The sequence below is a fragment of the Gorilla gorilla genome, chromosome 14 (genome assembly GCF_029281585.2).
Source record: "Gorilla gorilla gorilla isolate KB3781 chromosome 14, NHGRI_mGorGor1-v2.1_pri, whole genome shotgun sequence".
Taxonomy (NCBI): Eukaryota; Metazoa; Chordata; class Mammalia; order Primates; family Hominidae; genus Gorilla; species Gorilla gorilla.
Genome location: NC_073238.2, coordinates 56,492,700 through 56,512,964, shown reverse-complemented (window position 1 = coordinate 56,512,964; position 20,265 = coordinate 56,492,700). Strand labels below are relative to the sequence as shown.

The 20,265-nt window shown below is 36.2% G+C and overlaps 1 protein-coding gene across 10 annotated transcripts in view; it reads right to left on the bottom strand.

Moving 5' to 3' along the window:
- Window positions 1-20,265, bottom strand: part of DGKH (diacylglycerol kinase eta) — a 204,330-nt gene that overhangs the window by 21,140 nt on the left and 162,925 nt on the right. For 5 of the 10 annotated variants that reach the window (XM_055360050.2, XM_055360052.2, XM_055360057.2 and 2 more), the window contains 9 exons: window positions 15,614-15,721; window positions 12,796-12,909; window positions 12,403-12,537; window positions 11,104-11,267; window positions 7,240-7,345; window positions 6,183-6,275; window positions 2,491-2,610; window positions 2,042-2,150; window positions 441-571 (listed from right to left, as the gene is read on the bottom strand). In XM_055360050.2, the coding sequence (XP_055216025.1) occupies window positions 441-571; window positions 2,042-2,150; window positions 2,491-2,610; window positions 6,183-6,275; window positions 7,240-7,345; window positions 11,104-11,267; window positions 12,403-12,537; window positions 12,796-12,909; window positions 15,614-15,721 (1,080 nt within the window). Of the gene's footprint in view, window positions 1-440; window positions 572-591; window positions 674-2,041; window positions 2,151-2,490; window positions 2,611-6,182; window positions 6,276-7,225; window positions 7,346-11,103; window positions 11,268-12,402; window positions 12,538-12,795; window positions 12,910-15,613; window positions 15,722-20,265 lie in introns of those variants that run through there. The other 5 variants (XM_055360053.2, XM_055360060.2, XM_055360051.2 and 2 more) reach the window with 4 other exon arrangements.

The window sequence follows — 20,265 nt, the reverse complement described above, 5'->3', positions numbered from 1 at the left end:
AGTCTCTCTTCTCATTCCATATGTTAGAAAGGCTTTGTTATTGGTATTTTGCACTAATTTTTAGTTGTTAACCATATATTAGATTTTAGTCATTTTCAGCCAAATTATCACCTTCCATGCTGATGCAATAAAATGAGCTGATGGAAACACGATCCATTTGGAAATACTAGCACAGGAACAGTCATATCACTAGATGCAGAGAAAAATTACTAAGTTCATGCTAAGCTTTAGCTATAATAGAGTGATTCTGACAAGAAAATACTGCTGACATTCTTGTTAAAAAGCATACAAGAAACTCAGACCACAGGACAGTGAATGTTAGGTTACTACACATTTGCATAACATAAGCGAAGCTAAAAGCACGTATCAGAAGAGGCACAGGAGAAAGGATTCTGTTTTGCAATAAAATTTTCAAGAACAGAAGAGCACAAAGGAAATACCTTAAGATCTCGCCTTTCCAGATGCAAAAGTTCAGCCCCTCTGATGTCATGACGGATGAAGATATCTTTGTACTCTCCCAAATTGAGCAGATCCAGCCAAGCAGCAACTTCCTCTGTGCCCCATTTCTGAACTACCAAAGTTAAGAGCAAAACCCCCTTAATTTCTACATGCTCAATGCATTACAAAGCAAAGGTTGGCCAAAGAAGATGCAAAACAGAGTGCAGCGGCAGTGCTAGCAAAAGAAAAGGTTAAAGGTGTTGTTTCAACAAAACCATAGTTCCACTTTTTCCCATGCAAGTTACACACTATCAACACAAGGATCCGACTATACAAAACCATTTGCTGCCGTGCACCCATGCTTAGCTTTAGTCCAGTTTCCTCATTAAAGCCACCCAACCTACACAATATGCATACAAAATGTATTTCACATCATTAGGATCAATGGTGCAAGCTCTAAATAAGCTCTGATGATTTCCTTCAGACCCTGCATGAAAACGGCTATAGACTGAAATGAGCTACAAATGCTAATTACAATTTAAAATCTGATATGGGGTATTCAATTTTACACAGACTTTTCTGCTTAAGGTCTTGCTGACTTCAAGTGTAGTGTTGATTGATTCTCCTACTACTGATAATAACGGCAATCAATGTGCTGTTAAATCACAATTTAATGTCATTTAAAAAGTCCATAGCACGGCTCTCTGACATTAGTTGGATTACGTTATTTTTAGTGTGTATCACTTGCTTATACATTTTATTCAACACTGATTAGCTTAATAAAAGCCTACGTATTTGCTGTATTTGGTTTTTAAATGGCTTTCATTAGCTGCTTTATGAATATCACAAATAAGGCTTTACGTCACTTTTTTAAAGATAGCGCACTCAGAGGAATTTATAAAATTATTTGGTTATGAAAGGCAGCTACCATTGTATAAACAGAATTTGAAGGTGCTTTAGTACTAGCATACCTGTACATTTAAACTCTAAGGAAAGGTGAAAAAGGAACGAGAGAAATAGCAGCAAAGAGGGGGCTTAATCTTTGCTTGAGAATGCAAGTATCACAGCATATTGTCATTGTCGAGGGGTTGAAACAGTGTCCTCAAAACAGGAGAAAGGGAATATATAACTTTAGGTGGAAAATATAATCGGCAAGTTAAACGAGTAAATGAAAGTTTCTATGTTCCATTTATCAAAGTAATCTAAAAATTGTACTTAAAAGAAGAAAAACAAATTATACACTGATGCTTTGACTTGCTGTTGAGAAAGAACCATCTGAACAGAAATGCTGACATCCACTAAACAAAGTAGAAGCAAATTAGCAACCACTTCATTTTTTTGTGTGCTTCCTTACTAGAGATTCCCACTGATACTCAGATGTGTTTTAGGTATGAGAGGATTCTTTTATGGTAAAATTCATAAAGCATGAAATTCCCCATTTTAACCATTTTAAAGCATAGAATTCAATGACAGTATGTTCATCATACTGCACAATGCTTGACCACCATCTAGCTCCAGAACATTTTCATGACCTCCATGATGTCACTTTAATCAGTTCTTTTTTCATAATGTTATATTTCCCCTTCCCATATGGACCACCTACCAGGCTGTGAACTTGTCTTCTGCTTCTGAACCTTTTCCTTTTTAAACTTCGGCACTATTCGAAATACGGTGCTTCTGTTGTTTCTTTTGGTGCAATCCATAGGAGGTTCCTGTTCAAATCGAGCAAGAAAAGAATTTTTTCAGGATATGAAAAGGAGAAAAACCTACTCTGATAATAGGGATAACACAGGAATAAGTTATAAACACTAAACATTATAGAACAGTGATAACTTCTTCAAAAAAAGTTCACAATGTACTACTGAAAATGTCCCAATTCCCCTAAAATGCCTTTGTTCACATAAATGCCTTTTCTCATTTGTTCAAGAACAGAACATTTGAAAGTAGTATTCAAAATTCATTTTTCCCTAAATATCTCTTTTTCAAAGATGAGTTCAAATTCTATAGCGATATGGTCTACATTTCTAGAGAAACAGGCTGAATTTTACATACCTCATCCTCATTTGGGTGTAAGATATAATAAAGCCAAGGAATCTCTGTCAGTTTCTGTAATTCCACCTCCACAGAGTGTAAGGCATTGGATACCCGCTCTTCATGTGGCGATTCCAGCTGCTATTTACCAGCAGATTAAAAGACAAAACAAAACAAGACTCAGTGGCCAGCCTCACGTAGAATAAATCATTGTACTTTGACAATGAACAGCCTCACTCCTTATTAAGGTAGTATTTTTTAAATTAAGGAATATTAAGAGGAGAATAAATTCTTTTATATTGATTTCATTTCAAAAAATCTGAATAGATTTAATCTAATCATTACTTCCCAAAGATCATATGAGTAGCTAGTGTAACTTTAATAACTTCATAGAAAAAGTATTATTTTGGTGTTTTTTTCTGTGTAAATGTCTTCTTTCCTGTCTCCCTCCTTCATGCTTTCCAAGAATTTATCTACCAATTCTTCCTGATGGTATAAGTGTGCAGTCTTACTATTCTACTTATTTGTGCCAAAAATCCTTCTGATTTAAATAGGTCACCAGGCTGGGCATGATAGCTCACGCCCATAATCCCAGCACTTTGGGAGGCCGATGTGGGCGGATCATTTGAGGTCAGGAGTTGGAAACCAGACTGGCCAACATGATGAAACCCCGCCTCTACTAAAAATACAAAAATTAGTTAGGCATGGTGTTGGGCGCCTGTAATCCCAGCTCCTTGGGAGGCTGAGGCAGGAGAATTGCTTGAGCCTGGGAAGTGGAGATTGCAGTGAGCAGAGATAGCGCCACTGCACTCCAGCCTGGGTGACAGAGCCAGAAACTCTGACTCAAAAAAAAAAAAAAAAAGTCACCACATGAACAAATAATACTTTTTAAACTGGTTAAAAACTTGTCATATAAAAAGAACTGCAGAAAAATCTCCTTGAAAATTTAAAGAATAAGCTTAAGGGTAAAAAATCATGAATCTTAGAAAAATCTGTGATGAAAAACTGTTGTAAAAATTAGGGCAAAGCAAAAAGCTCAATGGCTTATCATCTGAAACTAGGTTTGGATATTTTAAGTAGAATTTAACTGCTCGCCTATTATCTGCATTAACTCATTGAAAGCAGGTATTAAAATGCACTTACAAGTTCAATAAATGAATAAAGATTAAATAAACATTCCTCTGCACAGAACTGGAAGGCAGTCGATTGGATTCTACTCCTGGCCTTGTAATTAACTATGTAACCAAAGGAAGGTTAATTGACTTCAGGAGACTTTATTTCTTCCTCTGGAAATAGCACAAGGTGATGATGATGATGATGATGATGATGATGATGATGATTTGAGACAGAGTCTTGTTCTGTTGCCCAGGCTGGAAGTGCAATGGCGCAATCTCAGCTCACTGTAATCTTGGCCTTCTGGGTTCAAGCAATTCTCGTGCCTCAGCTACCAAAGTAGCTGGGATTACAGGCGCATGCCACCAGGCCTGGCTAATTTTTGTATTTTTAGTAGAGATGGGGTTTCACCATGTTGGCCAGGCTGGTCTCAAACTCCTGGTCTACAATGAGCTGCCTGCCTCAGCCTCCCAAAGTGCCAGAATTACAGGCGTGAGCCACTGAGCCTGGCCGACTAGATTATTTTTGAGGTCTCTTCTAGCTAATCAATATATTTATAAATTACTTTAAAATTATAGAGTTCTTATACATATGTTTATAGAATTTTAGAACTAAAAGTTCAGAGATAATATTACTGTTATTATGAACTTTTTTTTTTGTTTCCCCTTGTTATTCACAGTATCTACCATTTCTAGTAGTGATTAAAAATATGGAGATTCTTGGCTGGGCGCAGTGGCTCATGCCTGTAATCCCAGCACTCTGGGAGGCCGAGATGGGTGGATCACTTGAAGTCAGGAGTTCGAGACCAGCCTGGCCAACACAGTGAAATTCTGCCTCTATTGAAAAGAAAAAAAAAAAATTGCCAGGCTTGGTGGTTTGAGACTGTAGTCCCAGCTACTCAGCAGCTGAGGCAGGAGAATCACTTGGAACCAGAGAGCCTGAGGTTGCAGTGAGCAGAGATCACACTACTGCGACAGAGTGCATCCCTGTCTCAAAAAAAAAAAGGAGATTCTCTACCCTGTTGTGTTTAAAACTTATTAATTTTCATTTAGTCTAAGAATATGTGTTATAAAATGTATAAAATGGTTATTACAAATTCATTCTGGCACTAAAATATAGAGTAAACCTTAGTTGCTCTCAAATATAATCAACTCCTTATCGTAATATCACTATTGTCAAAGGTTTTGGTAAAATTCACTGGTACACATTTTAAACCAAAATTCATATTTAACAATGAGAGAAAATTAGAAGTGGAGAAGGAAAGTCCATCCATATTAACATAATACAGATAATAAACATTAACAAGGTAGCACTCAGCAGGTACTTCTCATGTAGAGAAAACAAGTACCGAATAAGTTATGCTTTTAGTTGTAAGAAATGATCGTCATAGGTCACTGGATTTCCTATAGGACCAGCAGAAGATTCTGGTTAAAAACAGTAGTGCCAAAAAAAAGCCAAGAAGGGGCTCCACTGGTTTTATCAAAAGAGATAACCAATGTTTCTTCGTAAAAGGTTTTCTTCATGGCCATAGTAGAGCCAGTCACCTCTTGTCCCAAGGAAGCTGTGTTTCAGTTTCCTTTGGAGGTAGGTAAGAGTGATGGCTTTCATGCAGCCTTTCAGCTTCTCTTCTCAGAGCAAAGGATGCCCCAAAGGTGGCACTTTTCTGGACCATAGGCGAAAACAGAAACCCTAAGCTCAGGCACTTAATAGCAAGGCTGTGGGATGCACCTCCCATTCATTCACCCACCATGCCAGATACTATGACTCTTAGTATCACTTTTATTTAGGTGTAGATTTGCCCAACCAAGTGAGAAAATTACTTTCAAAAGAAATGTTTTAAGATCATCAACTACCAATTAATCAGAATTATAAAAAGGAATAAAAAAACAGCAAATGAATTAGGCCTTCCACACAGTGATAACAGCATGTGGGAATAAGCCACAACCAAACTCTAGGTGGCGGCAAGAGCCAAGATGCTAGAATACTTGAAAATGGTGAGGTATTTATAAAGAAAGGCTAACTCGCGCTGCTAACAAAACAGGACATCCACAAGTTTCCAGCATTTATGCTTGAGATCCATGGACCGTGGTAAGATTCAGACTTGGGCTAAACTTGATATCCAGGACCAATCTGAATTAAACAAGGCAGAGTTCTTGAAATTTACTTCTTGCAACACTGTGTCTAGAAAATGTCCTCTTTTAAGCAAACCTGGAGGACCATACCAGTCATATTCAAATGCTAATTCAGGGAACAAACTCCATGAGTTCCTCTACTTGTGTGCAATAATAAGTACCTAAGGAATGTCTACTACACTTTATAAAGCTCACGTCTCTCGAAGCTGAATGGGGCAGAGCAGGGCTGCCTAAAAACAGGATGGCATATATGAGGGGAAATCTCCACTCCTGTTAGCCTGAATCATGACTCCCAACTTCAGCCATATATTTTCTTGAAGACAAAAGCCAGGTGAAGAGGCAGCTCTCAGGATGGAAGCCAGAAGGCTGCTTCTGCCTTAGAATCTGCCAAATGCCTGTTCCCCAATGAAGGTAAGACCCAGATATTTAATTCATCATTCTGATGTTACCAGTCATTCTTTTCCTTACCAAAGGAACCCTGCCAACTAGCAAAGATTCTGTTTCATTATACAGCGCCTTCACATTGATGGCTATTTCAGTGGCAGTGTCTCTTGTAAGACTCTAGAAAAGAAGAATATCAAAGACATGTGATCTGTATTAAAATAGGATTTCATTACCAGTAAACACTTTAAATTTTATTCTTATAATTTAAATTCACAGCACACATTTTTTAATCTGCCAAAATTCTATAATTGCAAAGTTTCATACATTTGTTTGTATGACTATCTCATTATTATTATATTACAGAACCAAAAGAATGCACCGATTACAGTGAATACACTCAGGATCACATCTCCTACCTAATGAATATGTATATGCTAGCACCAGCATATATATATTCCCATTAAAAAGTTAAGTCAAAGAAAACTTTTACTCTCAGTAGCACTAACCATATTGCTTTTTAGACTATCATCTTGAGAACAAGCACTTAACTGTATATTAATTTAAGTAACTTCAATCAAATAATTAAAAAAAATAACGCTATCGGTTTTCTCCACACTATAGCGTTGTACCATGTAGCACATTTTAAGAGTTATATTCTATCCATTCTATTATTAACTTCTACATTAAAAATTTTACAGAAGCATCAATTTCCGATTTAGCAAAACAAAATGAAGTAGGAATAATTTCAGTGCATAACTTCGAAAACGGGTGAACATCTCTAACAAAATGCACGCTGATGATATCTAGGATTGCCCTTTAACAAGGTACAGGGCAGAAGGTAAGGTAAAAGAAGGAGTAAGAAAGGACGATTAAAGTTAAAAAAAGAAAGAAGTGAAGACAGATGGAAGGTGACAAATGATTGAAAGTGAAACATAAAAAATGAGAGAATTTAAGAGCAGGAATGAAAAAATAACAGGAAAAGGAAAATAAACAGTTGTCCACGATTTTACTGCAGGTTTGTAGAGACTCATATAGACAACATAACTTTCTTTCACAGGGCGTGGCATATTTTACAGTATTAAAATACATGTGTAACACCCAAAAGAATCTGTGGAATGAGAATTTACCATTAGATCCTCACCTCCGGGCACCTTGGGTTGGCTTTATTCAGGGCATGGGAGCAGGCATTCACAGCATGGGCCAGTTCTTGCTCCAAAAGACAGTGAATTGTGGCTGCGTCACAGATCCTAAAAGCAAAAATGAAACAAATGAATAAAAAACTTTTTTGAGTATTGCTCATTTTTTTTGAAGTATAGAAATGTTAGGATAAAACAAGTAAAAAATATATGAAGATCAGTACGGAAGAACACTTTTAATGGCTGCTCAATTATGAATGGCACAGGTAGATCTATAAATCCAGACCCCACTGCAACAAAAAATATGAAATAAAAAATCTTTGTATAAAAAATTAGGCTTAAAAAAAAAATTAGGCTTAAAAATCAGAGAGAGACATATTGAAGTGCTATTTTGAAGAATGAAATATAGTAATACTTCATTTTGCAGTATCCTTGGAAAGTGAGAGGGATCACAAATATAAAGACTAGAAACTTCTCTTTCATTCATTGAAACTGCAAATGCAACAGATTAGGGAAGAGTATTACCATATTTGTCATCAATACACAAAGTGATCATAAGCAGTATATAAGTTAACATTCACAGCCTTTAAATGTAGCTATGATTTACTATCTCCATATTATTGATGATGACATTGAGGCTCAGAGAGACGTGGTAGGCATACAGAGCTAGTAAATCGTAGAGCCAGGATCGGAATCTATGTCTATTTAACTCCAAAGCCTGTTGTGCCATACTCCACTGGTATCCAAACCTCTAAGAATAGTCCTGAAAAGACCAAATTCTGGAAGGCACTAAGGCCAAGGACAAGAAAGGAGAAAAAGTCCCTCCGATTGCTAGAAAATGATGTAAGGCCTGCGGATGAGCAAGAAGGCAGGGCTGTTCAAGCGTTTTTTTGCTTCTGACAGCTTCATGGAGAAATATTTTCTATCTGGAAAGGACAGAACAAGAAAAGGGACTGAGGCCCTATATAGCTGAACCAAGAGTAAAGAAAAAGAATTTAATTCTTAAGGATTATACAATGGATATCTAAGGCACAAAGAAGCTTGCAAATGTCACCTCAGCACTATTATCAGCAACCTTGAGAAACCATGAAGAATGGGCTATTTTTCAGAAGAACAGAGATGGATAAAGGTTATTCTAATTTTCAGAGAAAGGGAAAGACGTAAATCAACTTCAGATCAACATTTCTAATTGCCTACTGAAATCTCCTAGGTATTTTTAATGTAATTTAAATTCTAAAGTCCAACATGGAACCCATCATTTTCCTTCTAATACCTACTCCTCTTCCTGAACCCGATGGCTCCATCAAAGGCACCCCACAATCATCCAGCCATTCATTAGAACATTAAGGTCAACCTGTTTCCTAATTCATGCCCATTTACCAATTTTAAATCCTAAACTGTCTTTAATCTTGCTTGTCCTTTCTATCTTTACTGCTTTAGTCTATCATTTTTTATAGGGACAACTTCTACAGCATCCTCAGTGTTCACCTTGCCCCAGCTTTGCTGTCTTCCAGAAAAACCCCTCCACACCACTTCTAGAACAGCCCAGTAAAGATCTGGCTCCTCCTCACCTCTTCATCTACATTCCACACACTCTTGCATATACTATGCCAACCTTTCAGTCACCCCAGACTCTCTGAGATTTCCTGAAAGCAGCATGCATTCACACTCCTCTGGGCCTCTTCCTAAGCTGGTTCCCATGCTTAAATTGCTCCTTTTCTTACTCTTCCCTCAAGACTCGGATGAAAGGTCACTTCTTCCAGACAGCCCTCCTTCACTGCCTCTGACTTCCTCTAGAGTGTATCTACAGAGTCCACTGTGTGCCTCATGTCAACCCTTTGGCCACATTTCTCCCTCCTACTAATCTGTGAGCCAATTAAGTAGGGCTGTCAAATAATCATCTTGTATCCCCAGCCTAAGAAGAGGCTCAAAAATTGAATATGTTTGCATAGTCAATGAATAAATTCTGAAAATAGACAAGTGAGCCTGATTTCATCTGCAAAATTTAAAAACAGATGGGAAGCCAAACTACGTTGACCAGAAGCAAGCCTAGTCAATCTTCGCTTCCTTTTTACAATAAGATTATTTGGTTGGTTCACAGGATGAGAACATGGGAAGTATATTTTGGTTTCAAAAAAACACTGTGAATTAGAGGCCACAGAAGTTGTCTGTAGTATCTAAAAGAGATGTATTTAGTCTGAAACTAACAACCCTATGGATAAGAAGCCGAGATGTACAATAATGCAGCTGTGTGGGTATAGCTGAGTAAATATTCATTTTCTCTTCCCTTTCTTCTGAGCTGCCCAGTATTTTGCAGTTGTAAGACTTGATTCTAATTCTGAATGTTGGTCCAGCAGTAGGGGGTGTATGCCTTTTCTCTTCTGTCTCTAACATCTCACACAGTCTAGTTATCTAATAAATATTTAAAGAGAGTAAGGAATGGGAGGGGAGCAGATGGCAAATAGTAGAGAGGAGGAAAGATGTGAGTTAGCCACTGAAACCACTGAGCTTTGCTTTCCTTCTTTTCTTTTTCAACATTTTTATCAGTGACCAGATGAAGGTGTGGGAAGAATCTTAAGTTACTATACACAGAGCACTCAATATGCCAGACATGATGTGTCATATCGTTTGGCTGTGTCCCCACCCAAATCTCATCTTGAATTGTAGCTCCCATAATCCCTATGAATCATGAGAGAGACCAGTGGGAGGTAACTGAATCATGGGGGTGAGTTTTTCCTGTACTGTTCTGATGATAGTGACTAAGTCTCACAAGATGTGATGGCTTTATAAACGGCAGTTCCCTTGCACATGCTCTCTTGCCTACTGCCATGTAAGACATGCCTTTGCTCCTCCTTTGCCTGCTGCCATGATTGTGAGGCCTCCCCAGACATGTGGAACTGTGAGTCTATTAAACCTCTTTTTTTTCTTCTTTTTTTGAAGACGGAGTCTCACTCTGTTATCCAGGCTGCAGTGCAGTGGCGTGATCTTGGCTCACTGCAACTTCCACCACTCAGGTTCAAGTGATTCTCCTGCCTCAGCCTCCTGAGGAACTGGGACTGCAGGTGCCCACCACCACACACGGCAAATTTTTGTATTTTTAGTAGAGACGGGGTTTCACCATGTTGGCCAGGCTGGTCTCGAACTCCTGACCTCAACTGATCCACCTGCCTCGGCCTCCCAAAGTGTTGGGATTACAGGCATGAGCCACTGTGCCTGGCCTGAAACCTGTTTTTCTTTATAAATTACCCGGTCTCAGGTATTTCTTCATAGCCATATGAAAATGGACTAATACAATGTGCTTATAGGACTCATCCCTAGAGTCTCATTTAATCTTCACGCACCCTATTGAAACAGCTCTTATTAGCCCCATTCGGTAGATAAGACTCAGGTGAGGAGGTAAGACACTGGCCCATGGTCCCTCCTCCCCTCTGAAGTTTTCCCTGGTCACAGTGATTTTTATTTGTTTAACACTCATAGGCTTGCTTTTTATCTCCTTTCTTTTTGTCTATTGAAATTAATGTTATGTGTGGTCTCAAAATCTCTCTAATAACTTGTCAGAAATTGGTTTTTGAAGTCTTTTTATTCTTTTTGCTCCTGACTCTTCTCTGGAACAGGATTAATGTTTAGACTTTCCTCTCCATTCCATAAACATTTAATTAGTAATTAGAGGGCAACATATAAGTAGGTAGTATAGTGTAAAGATGTATATAAAATGGAGAAATAAACAATAATGGAAAGAGTGCTGTGTGAAGAAGAGTAATTGCATCTCTTTTTGATACCACTACTGAAACAATGTATTAAGATTAAAAAAACAAAAATTGGCTGAGACCACAGTTCCCACAGCCTGAAAAGTCAGCAGAGCCCCCTACCTAGTAATGAGCTCCTCTGCAGCCTGGGAGCATAGCTGCATCTGCGACACCTCTTCTGTTGCCAAGTCAATGGCGTGATGGATGTACAAATGGGTTCGGAGAACTGGTTTACCAGAATCACACTTCTGCTTATCTTCCCAAGATTTCAGAGTGCTCTCAAAGGCCTATTTAAAGTCAATATTGTAATGAATTGTTAGTTTAGAACTCAGAGGTCCATGTAAACGTGTGCTTTAATAAAACTACAATTGCTTTTTCTCTAATGACTCCTCAAATAAATCACAAGTATAAAAAAGACATTTCAAAGTTTTCCAATGTACTGCAACACATGAAAAGTAGTGCAGTCAATGATCATGAATACATCATTTAGAAGTTAAAAAAGAGATTAGGTCAAGGCGGGACAATCACTTGAGGCCAGTCTAGGCAACATAGTGACACCTCATCTCTACAAAAAAGATTTTTTTTTAATTAGCTGGGCTGAGGTAGGAGGATTGCTTGAGCCCAGGAGTTTAAGGTTGCAGTGAGCTATGATCACACCACTGTACTCCAGCATGTGCAATGAAGCAGGACTGTTTCAAAACAAAAACAAAAAAACAAAAACAAAAATATTTCATGCTTCAATCTTTACTATTGCTTCAATTTATTCTTTAATCTTTACTATTTTATATATACTAGATGGGCAAATATTAGCAGTCTTCTTTGATAAAGATAGACCTTAATTAAAAACACATTCTGCAAAAGGAAAAATAATAGAGACAGTAAAAAAAAAAAAAATCAATGATTGCCAGGAGTAAGGGTAAGGGAGGGAGGGATGAATAGGTAGACCACAAGGAATTTTTAGGGTAGTGAAATAATTTTGTATGATACTGCAGTGGTGGATACAAGTGATTATATCTTTGTCCAAACCCACAGATGTACAACTCAAAGAGTAATGGAAACTATGGACTTTAGTTAATAATAACCAATCAGTATTGACTCAACAGTTGTAACAAATGTGCCACACTAATGCAAGATGTTAACAGGGGAATTTACATGTGTAGGGAAGAAGGGGGAGGAGGAAGTATATAGGAACATAATTCGAATTCTCTTTACTTTCTGCCCAATTTTTCTGTAAACCTAAAATGGCTCTAAAAAATAAACTCCTACTGAAATAAATAAATATTTGTTCATATTTCAAACCACCATGACCTAAATGTCAGATTTAAGAGACAATTTAAATGTTTTCATTTTCTATTTTTTTATAACAATTTCAGATTCTTTAAAAACCTGACAATATTCTAGAAGAATGTTTTTGTTACATACTCTGTCCCTTGTTAGCATTTGTGCTCTGTTTTTGTGCACAATTTTGATAATCCCTGGAGGCTGAACCCACGCTTCACCATCCACTTGCACTGGGACTCCTTCGTCACCAAATATAGTGATTTTCACTGTACGGCACTGAAATAAAACAAATCATTTTAGAGTACAAATCATCCGGAGAAAATGACACTCAATCTTTATGAAGGCTTGAGTATTAGACTATTCTACAGAATAGACTATTATGCTTTATCACTTATAAATGACATGGTAAAAACTGATATGACAACAAAGTCAGAATATTATAGATGAATATCCAGTGTACGAGTTGTTTAGAATAGATTCCTTCAACCCTCCTTAGCCTAAGAAGTGCAGTCAGGTTTGACGAGAGAAACCAACCTGGGCTATTCGATGATGCTGCAGTTTAATGACCCTTGAAACTGCCATTTGCATGCTATCAAATATTGCTACAACTTCCAGGATCTTGTCATCAAAGGATGGTGCAGCAAATATCTGAAAGGAAAAACTACATTACACTTCTACTGAATGTTTAGGTGAAGAGCACATTAAGCAATGTAAACTGCAATATATATCTATATATATTTAATATATTTAATAATATATTTAAGTAAATATTATTAGGAAATAATAATCCAAGAAAAAAAATCTCTGAAGATGACTTCAAATAAACCTAACTTTAAAAAGGGTTTTCAAATATACATGGATATACTACTCATACCTCTCATTAAACTACTCTTTGGACCAGTTAGCTAGTATATTTCTAAATAATTCACCTTGGAATAAAACATGTTAAATACACGTTCATACCTAATTCAAACGTGTTAATAAGATGATACATGTAAGTTTTGGAAATCTAAAAAAAACTACAAAGGCGATATAGTGTCATAGAAAGGTGATATAGTTTCATAAGGTTAAAGCTAATGAAGATGCAAATTATAATCCAGTTTACTTGATATATTCTAAGGGAAATCTTTCAAGGTTTTACAAGCAATATACATATGTGCTTTATATTTTAATACAAAACTTTTGAGGGAACTTGAGAGTATGCAAATAGAAACCTCAGAAGATAAAAATTATGCAGACTTATTTTGTCTTTACATTAGATGCATTTTCACAAAATTAATTTACTCTAAAATTTTATATGTAGGCTGTATTACCTTACTCTCTCTTTTACTATATCATAAATAATATGCATCTGAAACAATTTTCAGTATAAAGTAATAAGCTAATTAAAACTTTCACTGAAAATATCAGGACACAAAGTTGCTAACATTGTAATTTGTAATTTTTTTATTATACTGCCTGAATTTAAACCCTGTCTCTGCTATTACTAACTGGAAACTTTGTCTTAGATTCTTCAGTGGTAAAAATCAAATAAGCAATGTGGACATTAAATAATGAATGTGAAGCTCTTAGAACATTGTCGGACTACCTAGCAGGTGTTCAAGGAATGTTGGCTTTATTTACCTTAATCTCACTGATTTCTCCCCTTCAAAATACTTAATAGTGACAAGCAGACAAAAGATGTGTTTATACTCGAATAGGACTGGAATATATTTATGTCATGAAAATTACAAATACTTTCCAATTGATCTTATACTGTAATCCCTATCTGTCCATTTAAGATCTTTGAGAATAACAGATCAGTAGGAACCATTATATCATTATATCATAAACTCAAATCAATGGATGTGACTCTTCAAATAAAGACTGTGATAACACTTCTCATTTTTACTGATATATATATATATATATACACTTTAATAATTGTGCCCTCTCTTTCATTCTTTTCACAACAATTACATTTGTAAGGTTGTGTTTTCTTCTTTTTTTAACATAGAAAAGTATGAAAAGAAAAACAAAAATAGCCCTAAACCCGACCAGCCAAATGAGCCCTCTTGATATTTCTGAAAATAAAAAATATATACACACACAAGTTTAGAAAATTAAAAGTACTGAGGCTGGATGCAGGGGCTCATCCCTGTAATCCTAGGACTTTGGGAGTCCGAGGTGAGTGGATCACCTGAGGTCAGAAGTTCAAGACCACCCTGGCCAACATGGTGAAACCCCCGTCTCTACTAAAAATGCAAAAATTAGCCAGGTGTGGTGGTGCGTGCCTGTAGTCCCAGCTACCCAGGAGGCTGAGGCAGGGGAACTGCTTGAACCTGGGAGGCAGAGGTTGCAGTGAGCCGAGATTACGCCATTGCACTCCAGTCTGAGTGACAGAGTAAGATTCTGTCTCAAAAAAGAAAGGAAGGAAGGAAGGAAGGAAAGAAAGAAGGAAAGAAGGAAAGAAGGAAAGAAAGAAAGAAAAAGAAAGAAAGAAAGAAAGAAAGAAAGAAAGAAAGAAAGAAAGAAAGAAAGAAAGAAAGAAAGAGTACCAAAAGGTATTGTGGTAAGCAGAATAATGCCCCCTCTCTGCCCCTTAAAATGTCCATGTCCTAATCCCCCAAACCCGTGAATCTGTTACCTTACACAGCAAAAGGAACTTTGCAGATGTGATTAAATAAAGGGCCTTGAGATGGGGATGATCCTGGGTGACCTAGGTGGGCCCAATGTAATCACAGTGGTCATTAAAAGTGGAAGAGGGAGCAGCAGAGATCAAGAGATGCCATGTGAGAAGGATTCAACCTGCCTTTGCTGGCTTTGAAGATGGAGGGGAATGTGGGCAGCCTCGAGACGCTCCAAAGACAGGGAAATAGAGTCTCCCTTAGAGCCTCCGGAAGGCAACAGCCCAGCTGACACCTTGATTTTAGCCCAGTAAGACGGTGCCAGTCTCCCATCATATACAACTGTAAGATGATAAATGTGTTTGAGGTGGCTAAATTTGTGTTAACTTGTTATAGCAGCGATAGAAAACAGATGCAGGTATAAAATTAAAAAGTAAAATCTTCCCTTCCTTATTTCATAAATCTACTTTCCAAAAGCAGACCCATTATTTAATGTTCATCCAGAAAATTGTGACATACATCCCAAGATACGAATATCTGTATCTTCAACATGAGAAAAGTTAGAGTACATCCACAAGAGACTGTTACAATAAAATCTTAAATAAATCTATTCCATGCCTCACTTTCCCAATGCAAAATATTTAACATGAAATTAAACTACTATTCAACAGCCCATTTACAAAAGCAAATTATTCCAGTGATATAATTATTTTTGAGGAAACAAACTATTTACTCCCATTACTTACATCATCCTCTTTAGTTCCACCCCAAAAGTTAGTGCCTCCAGCATAGCTGGGAATGTTCAACACGGCTATGCCTTGCAAGCTGGGAAGAGGAATATACTGCCCATCGCACTGTAAGGTAAAAAAAAAAAAAAAAAGTAGAGATTAGATAAAAAGAGCAGAACCACTAGTATGGAAGATACTAAAACACTAAAGATGAAGGACAATGGAGCAGAGTGTGTTCGTAATGTCTGCTCTCTACACGTTACCAAATCATTTATCTTATTTTTTTAATTAAAAAAAGTTTGAAGTATAAATAACTATAGCAGAAGTTATTACAAAAAACTGATTTTTAAAGAAATGTTTTACCTCTTTCCTCCAAAACCAGGGAGTCCTTTTCTTGAATCATTTTCAGGCCTTTTATGTACTTTCACCTGCATTGTGGTCCTGTATGTACTTATTTTAAGCATCTTTTTGAAAGCAGACTGGGTAAGAGAAAGTTGATCCTAACCATCTCACTTAGCCCCTCTCACAGTCCCTGGTACATTGCTGGGGCTCTATAACCACCTGGAGACTGGTGAAGCTCAAAGCTGAGTACTTCAAATACAAGTCAGAACCAAAGTCAAGCAAAAATACATGCATCTCAGAAAGCTCCTTGTAGTCCTTACTTTCTCATTAAGCACTTAAATGAAAAGTAAATTACCATGTAAATGGAAAAAAAGGATATGGCTGGTGAAGGGATGTGAATAAATTCTTACTGAGTAGAAGCAGAACTGTTACCTTCTCTCATAAACGTTGTTTCTTAATTTCAATTAATGCTGTTTATTCTATTAACTCTTAAATAAAGTCTAGTTGGCTATTAAGGAGATAATCAGTTATGAAACTAATTTTTTAAAAATTACTCAAGAAAAATGAGCATAATTATGTTACATACATTTTATGATCATACTTATTATTTTAATTAACATTTAAACCAAACCACTTAACATTTTTCTAAGTGAACATTTAAATCCAATGGAAATGTTTAAGCCTTCATTTTAAAAGAGAAGAGCTTACAGATGTCACACCTAAAATGGATGCTATATTTTCGTTAAATAATTCTTATATTAAAAATAATTAACATAGCTTCTTAAAAATTACATTTTAATGCCCAATAAAAATGATTTCCAACAGAAAGAAAGAAACTGCATTTCTGACACTGTGAGAGAATAACTTGTTCTAGGGTAGAAACCAAGGTGAGGGAAAGAGTTTCTGTAATGGGACATCTCATTAAAAAGAGTATTAAGTCCTACTGGTCTAGGATGGTTTGGGTTTAGCAAAGATGGAAGGAAAAGGTCTCAATGTCAAGAGTACCAATATTTTCTTTAATGTCTATTCAGTAGTGAGGTTCTGATTCTCCAAGTTAGCTCGCTAAACTGGTGAAAATCCAGGGCAGAGACCAGCAAACACTTGGAAATTGTTACAGCTGGTCCAAGACCAACCCATAAGGGACTTCTCTGCTCTGTGAATCTGAGAACGGGGAAGAATAAGAGCTTAGTGAGGATGCACAGGAGGTTAATCTCATCCCCAAGTACTGCAAAAAATGTTCACCATCAGAATCACACAGAAGCTTGTGTTCGCTAATTCAGCCAAAGTCAGTTCTTGGGAAGACCTCAGGGTTATTGGCTGATTGGAATGGTGTAATGGATGAAGGACAGGATTGGTTGATTTACCTTCACGGGAATGTTTCACAATTCCTTTTTTTCTTTTTCATGAAAACACAGTGTTAACCATTAGCAGGTTTAGCTTTTCACATTCAAAGGTCCATGCACCTGGGGGTGTGTCTGGCACATAATTGGTGCTCAATGTATATTTGTTCAATGAATAAATATGAAATACTTAACAGAATAATAAACTTTTTCTCAACCCAATACATTAAACAGATATCTTCATGTGCTTTAGAAAAAGCTGCTTTAAATCATATGACTAACAAAGGAAATGGGGAAAAATACTATCTCTGTAAATATAAAAGAAATATTTTAAAAAGATTTTCCAAATGGATGCACTTTATTTGCAAACATGGTATGGAAAACGATGAAGATTTTCAGAAAGAAGTCCCATGTGCGGTGCTGAAGTGAACATATATATATTAAGCAACACACCTAAATCTAAATGCTTAATGTCCATTTCATAGAGTCTCATAGGAAAAATATGAGGAATACAGATTCAACAAATTAACAAATTCACATGATTTAAAAGTTTCTCATACCCAGGAAAAACTTCAGGAGCGTTAAATTTTTAAAAAATATTTCCAGTAGCCCCATATATCCTTTATTTTTATTTATTTATTCTTTTTGAGAGATGTGGTCTTGCTCTGTCGCTCAGGATAGAATGTAGTGGTGTCATCACAGCTTACTGCAGTCTTGAACTCCGGGGCTCAACAAATCCTCCTGCCTCAGGCTTCCAAGTAGCTGGGATTATAGGTGCACACCACCAGAGATGGCTCCCTAGCCATCCCATGTTTCTATTTGTGGTTCATGATGTTGCAAAATGCTACAAAACTGCAGCTGTATATATATTTCTCATTAGTGTTTGTTTTCTCTGCTCCTTTCACCAGACAATCTGGTATGGAGGGAAGATGGTGGAGCTGGATTGAATTCTGTCACTTAGTATTTGGGTAAGTCCCTTAAGCTTTCAGAGCTTCACTTTGCTCATCTGTAAAATGGGCTAACAATTCTTAGCACACAGTGAGGCCAATGAGATAAGGTAAAGAAAAGCACCTAGAACACATGTGGGAAGTCAGTAAATTTCCTTCTTCAGTTATAATTACAAATTGTCTTATGGAAAAAACACTGGATTTGAAATGTTGGCTCTTCCACTTATCAGCTGTTTGAACTTAAGCAATGCCTTTACTCTTCTGAACTGAATAATAATACCTACCTCATGAGTTGTTAAGAATTAAAGGTGGTATGTAGAAGGCACACAGTAAACTTCATTCAAAATGATTTAAAAAGTAGTTACAACTAGTTATTACTGAAATGAATTAAACAAATACAGAAATTACTATTAATATAATAAACTAAATTTATTTTGTTTTTTAAAAAGATACAGATTATGGGAAGATTTGAAATAACTAAAAATGTGAATTAAACAACTATTTGTTCTCAATCACATATTTCATTATAGCCTACAGATGAAGACTGTTTTTTAAAGTTATTTGTTTTTCTTCATGTATCTTAGTACTTACAGAACTTGAAACAATATATAATTATTATTTCAGTTAATAAATAGAACAGGCTGCTTAACCTATGTAAATTACGTATATTATGGGCAAAAAAGTCATCCTTCTTACAAAAAATGTTTGAAATTTTAATACAATTCTTCCATTTACATGTGAAAGGTGTTTCTACTCTAAAAGTAGCAAAATATGATACTGTGATGTTATTTACATTTCTGGAATTCTCATCATTGTAAAAAGGATTCTAAATCTCACTCCAAGTTTCTGAAAGTTGAGTATATATCAGAATCACTGATAATGTGGCTTGGGAAACAAAGTTTGCATTTGTACAGTTCTTTTTCATTTACACTGTGATTTACAGTACCTTGGGCTCATTTATTTATGATTTGCACAAAATTATTATTTTATCAATTTCGTACATAGGGAAACCAAGGTCAAAGTCTTTGTTCTGCACAAATTTAAAGTTAAGACATGAAGTCAGCCTCGTTCCATACCAACAACATAACGGGGAGGGAAAACTTATCTGAGGAAAAAGGTAAGAGTGAAAAGCTAAAAAGGAAGGCCATTGGTGAAGGCATCTCTCTGGAAAGAGCCTCCCAAGGTGTGGGTCTCTCTTTTCCACCTTTATCCCGAGTGAACCATCATCAGATAAATGAATTTTTAGACAACGGCCTTCCATCATCTTTAGAAGTAGAATGTATCTTTTTGGTTTACTTTATTGTTACTATTTTTTGTTAATGATGGCAAAGAATGCTCTACTTTTTCTACTTTATTTTTATGTATATTAACATGCTTTCATTTATCTTGTTTTACTCATTTTATTTTCCTTTTTTTATCATTTAACATATACATCTATATCAAGTGTTCTTAACTTAAGGTTCAGAAACCAGGAGTCCATGGATAGATTCAGGTGATTTGTTAACTTCATGGTAAAAATCTGTATCTTTATGTTCACTAACCTCTGAAGTTTAGCATTGCCCTCAATTATAAATGTAGGGGAAAAAAGGCATTAGTAACACCCATGATTTCATCATCAATCGAAATGAGACATTTTTTATATTACGTTATAGATGTTTCAGATATCTTGTATATAAGTTCATCATCACTTTGAAGTTATGGTATTTATTAGACATGCCATTAGATTTTTATTTGATACGGTAACGATGAAACACATATATTATTCTTTAGCAACATAAAAATATGTTGTTAATTTATTTTCATCTTATTGGTAAGTCTTCTTTTGTAAGTCTGTATTTCATATAATGCATTTGAAAACAATATTCTGAGAAGGGGTCTTTATTTTCACCAGAATGCCAAAGGTGCCTACAACTCAAAAAAGATTAAGAACCTTTTAAAAAGGAGAGTACAAAGCAGCTGTGTAAATAAGATATCTTGTTCAAAATCTGGAACACCAGTACAAGAGGTTACTAATCCTATTTCTGAAGAGCTGAGGCTCTTC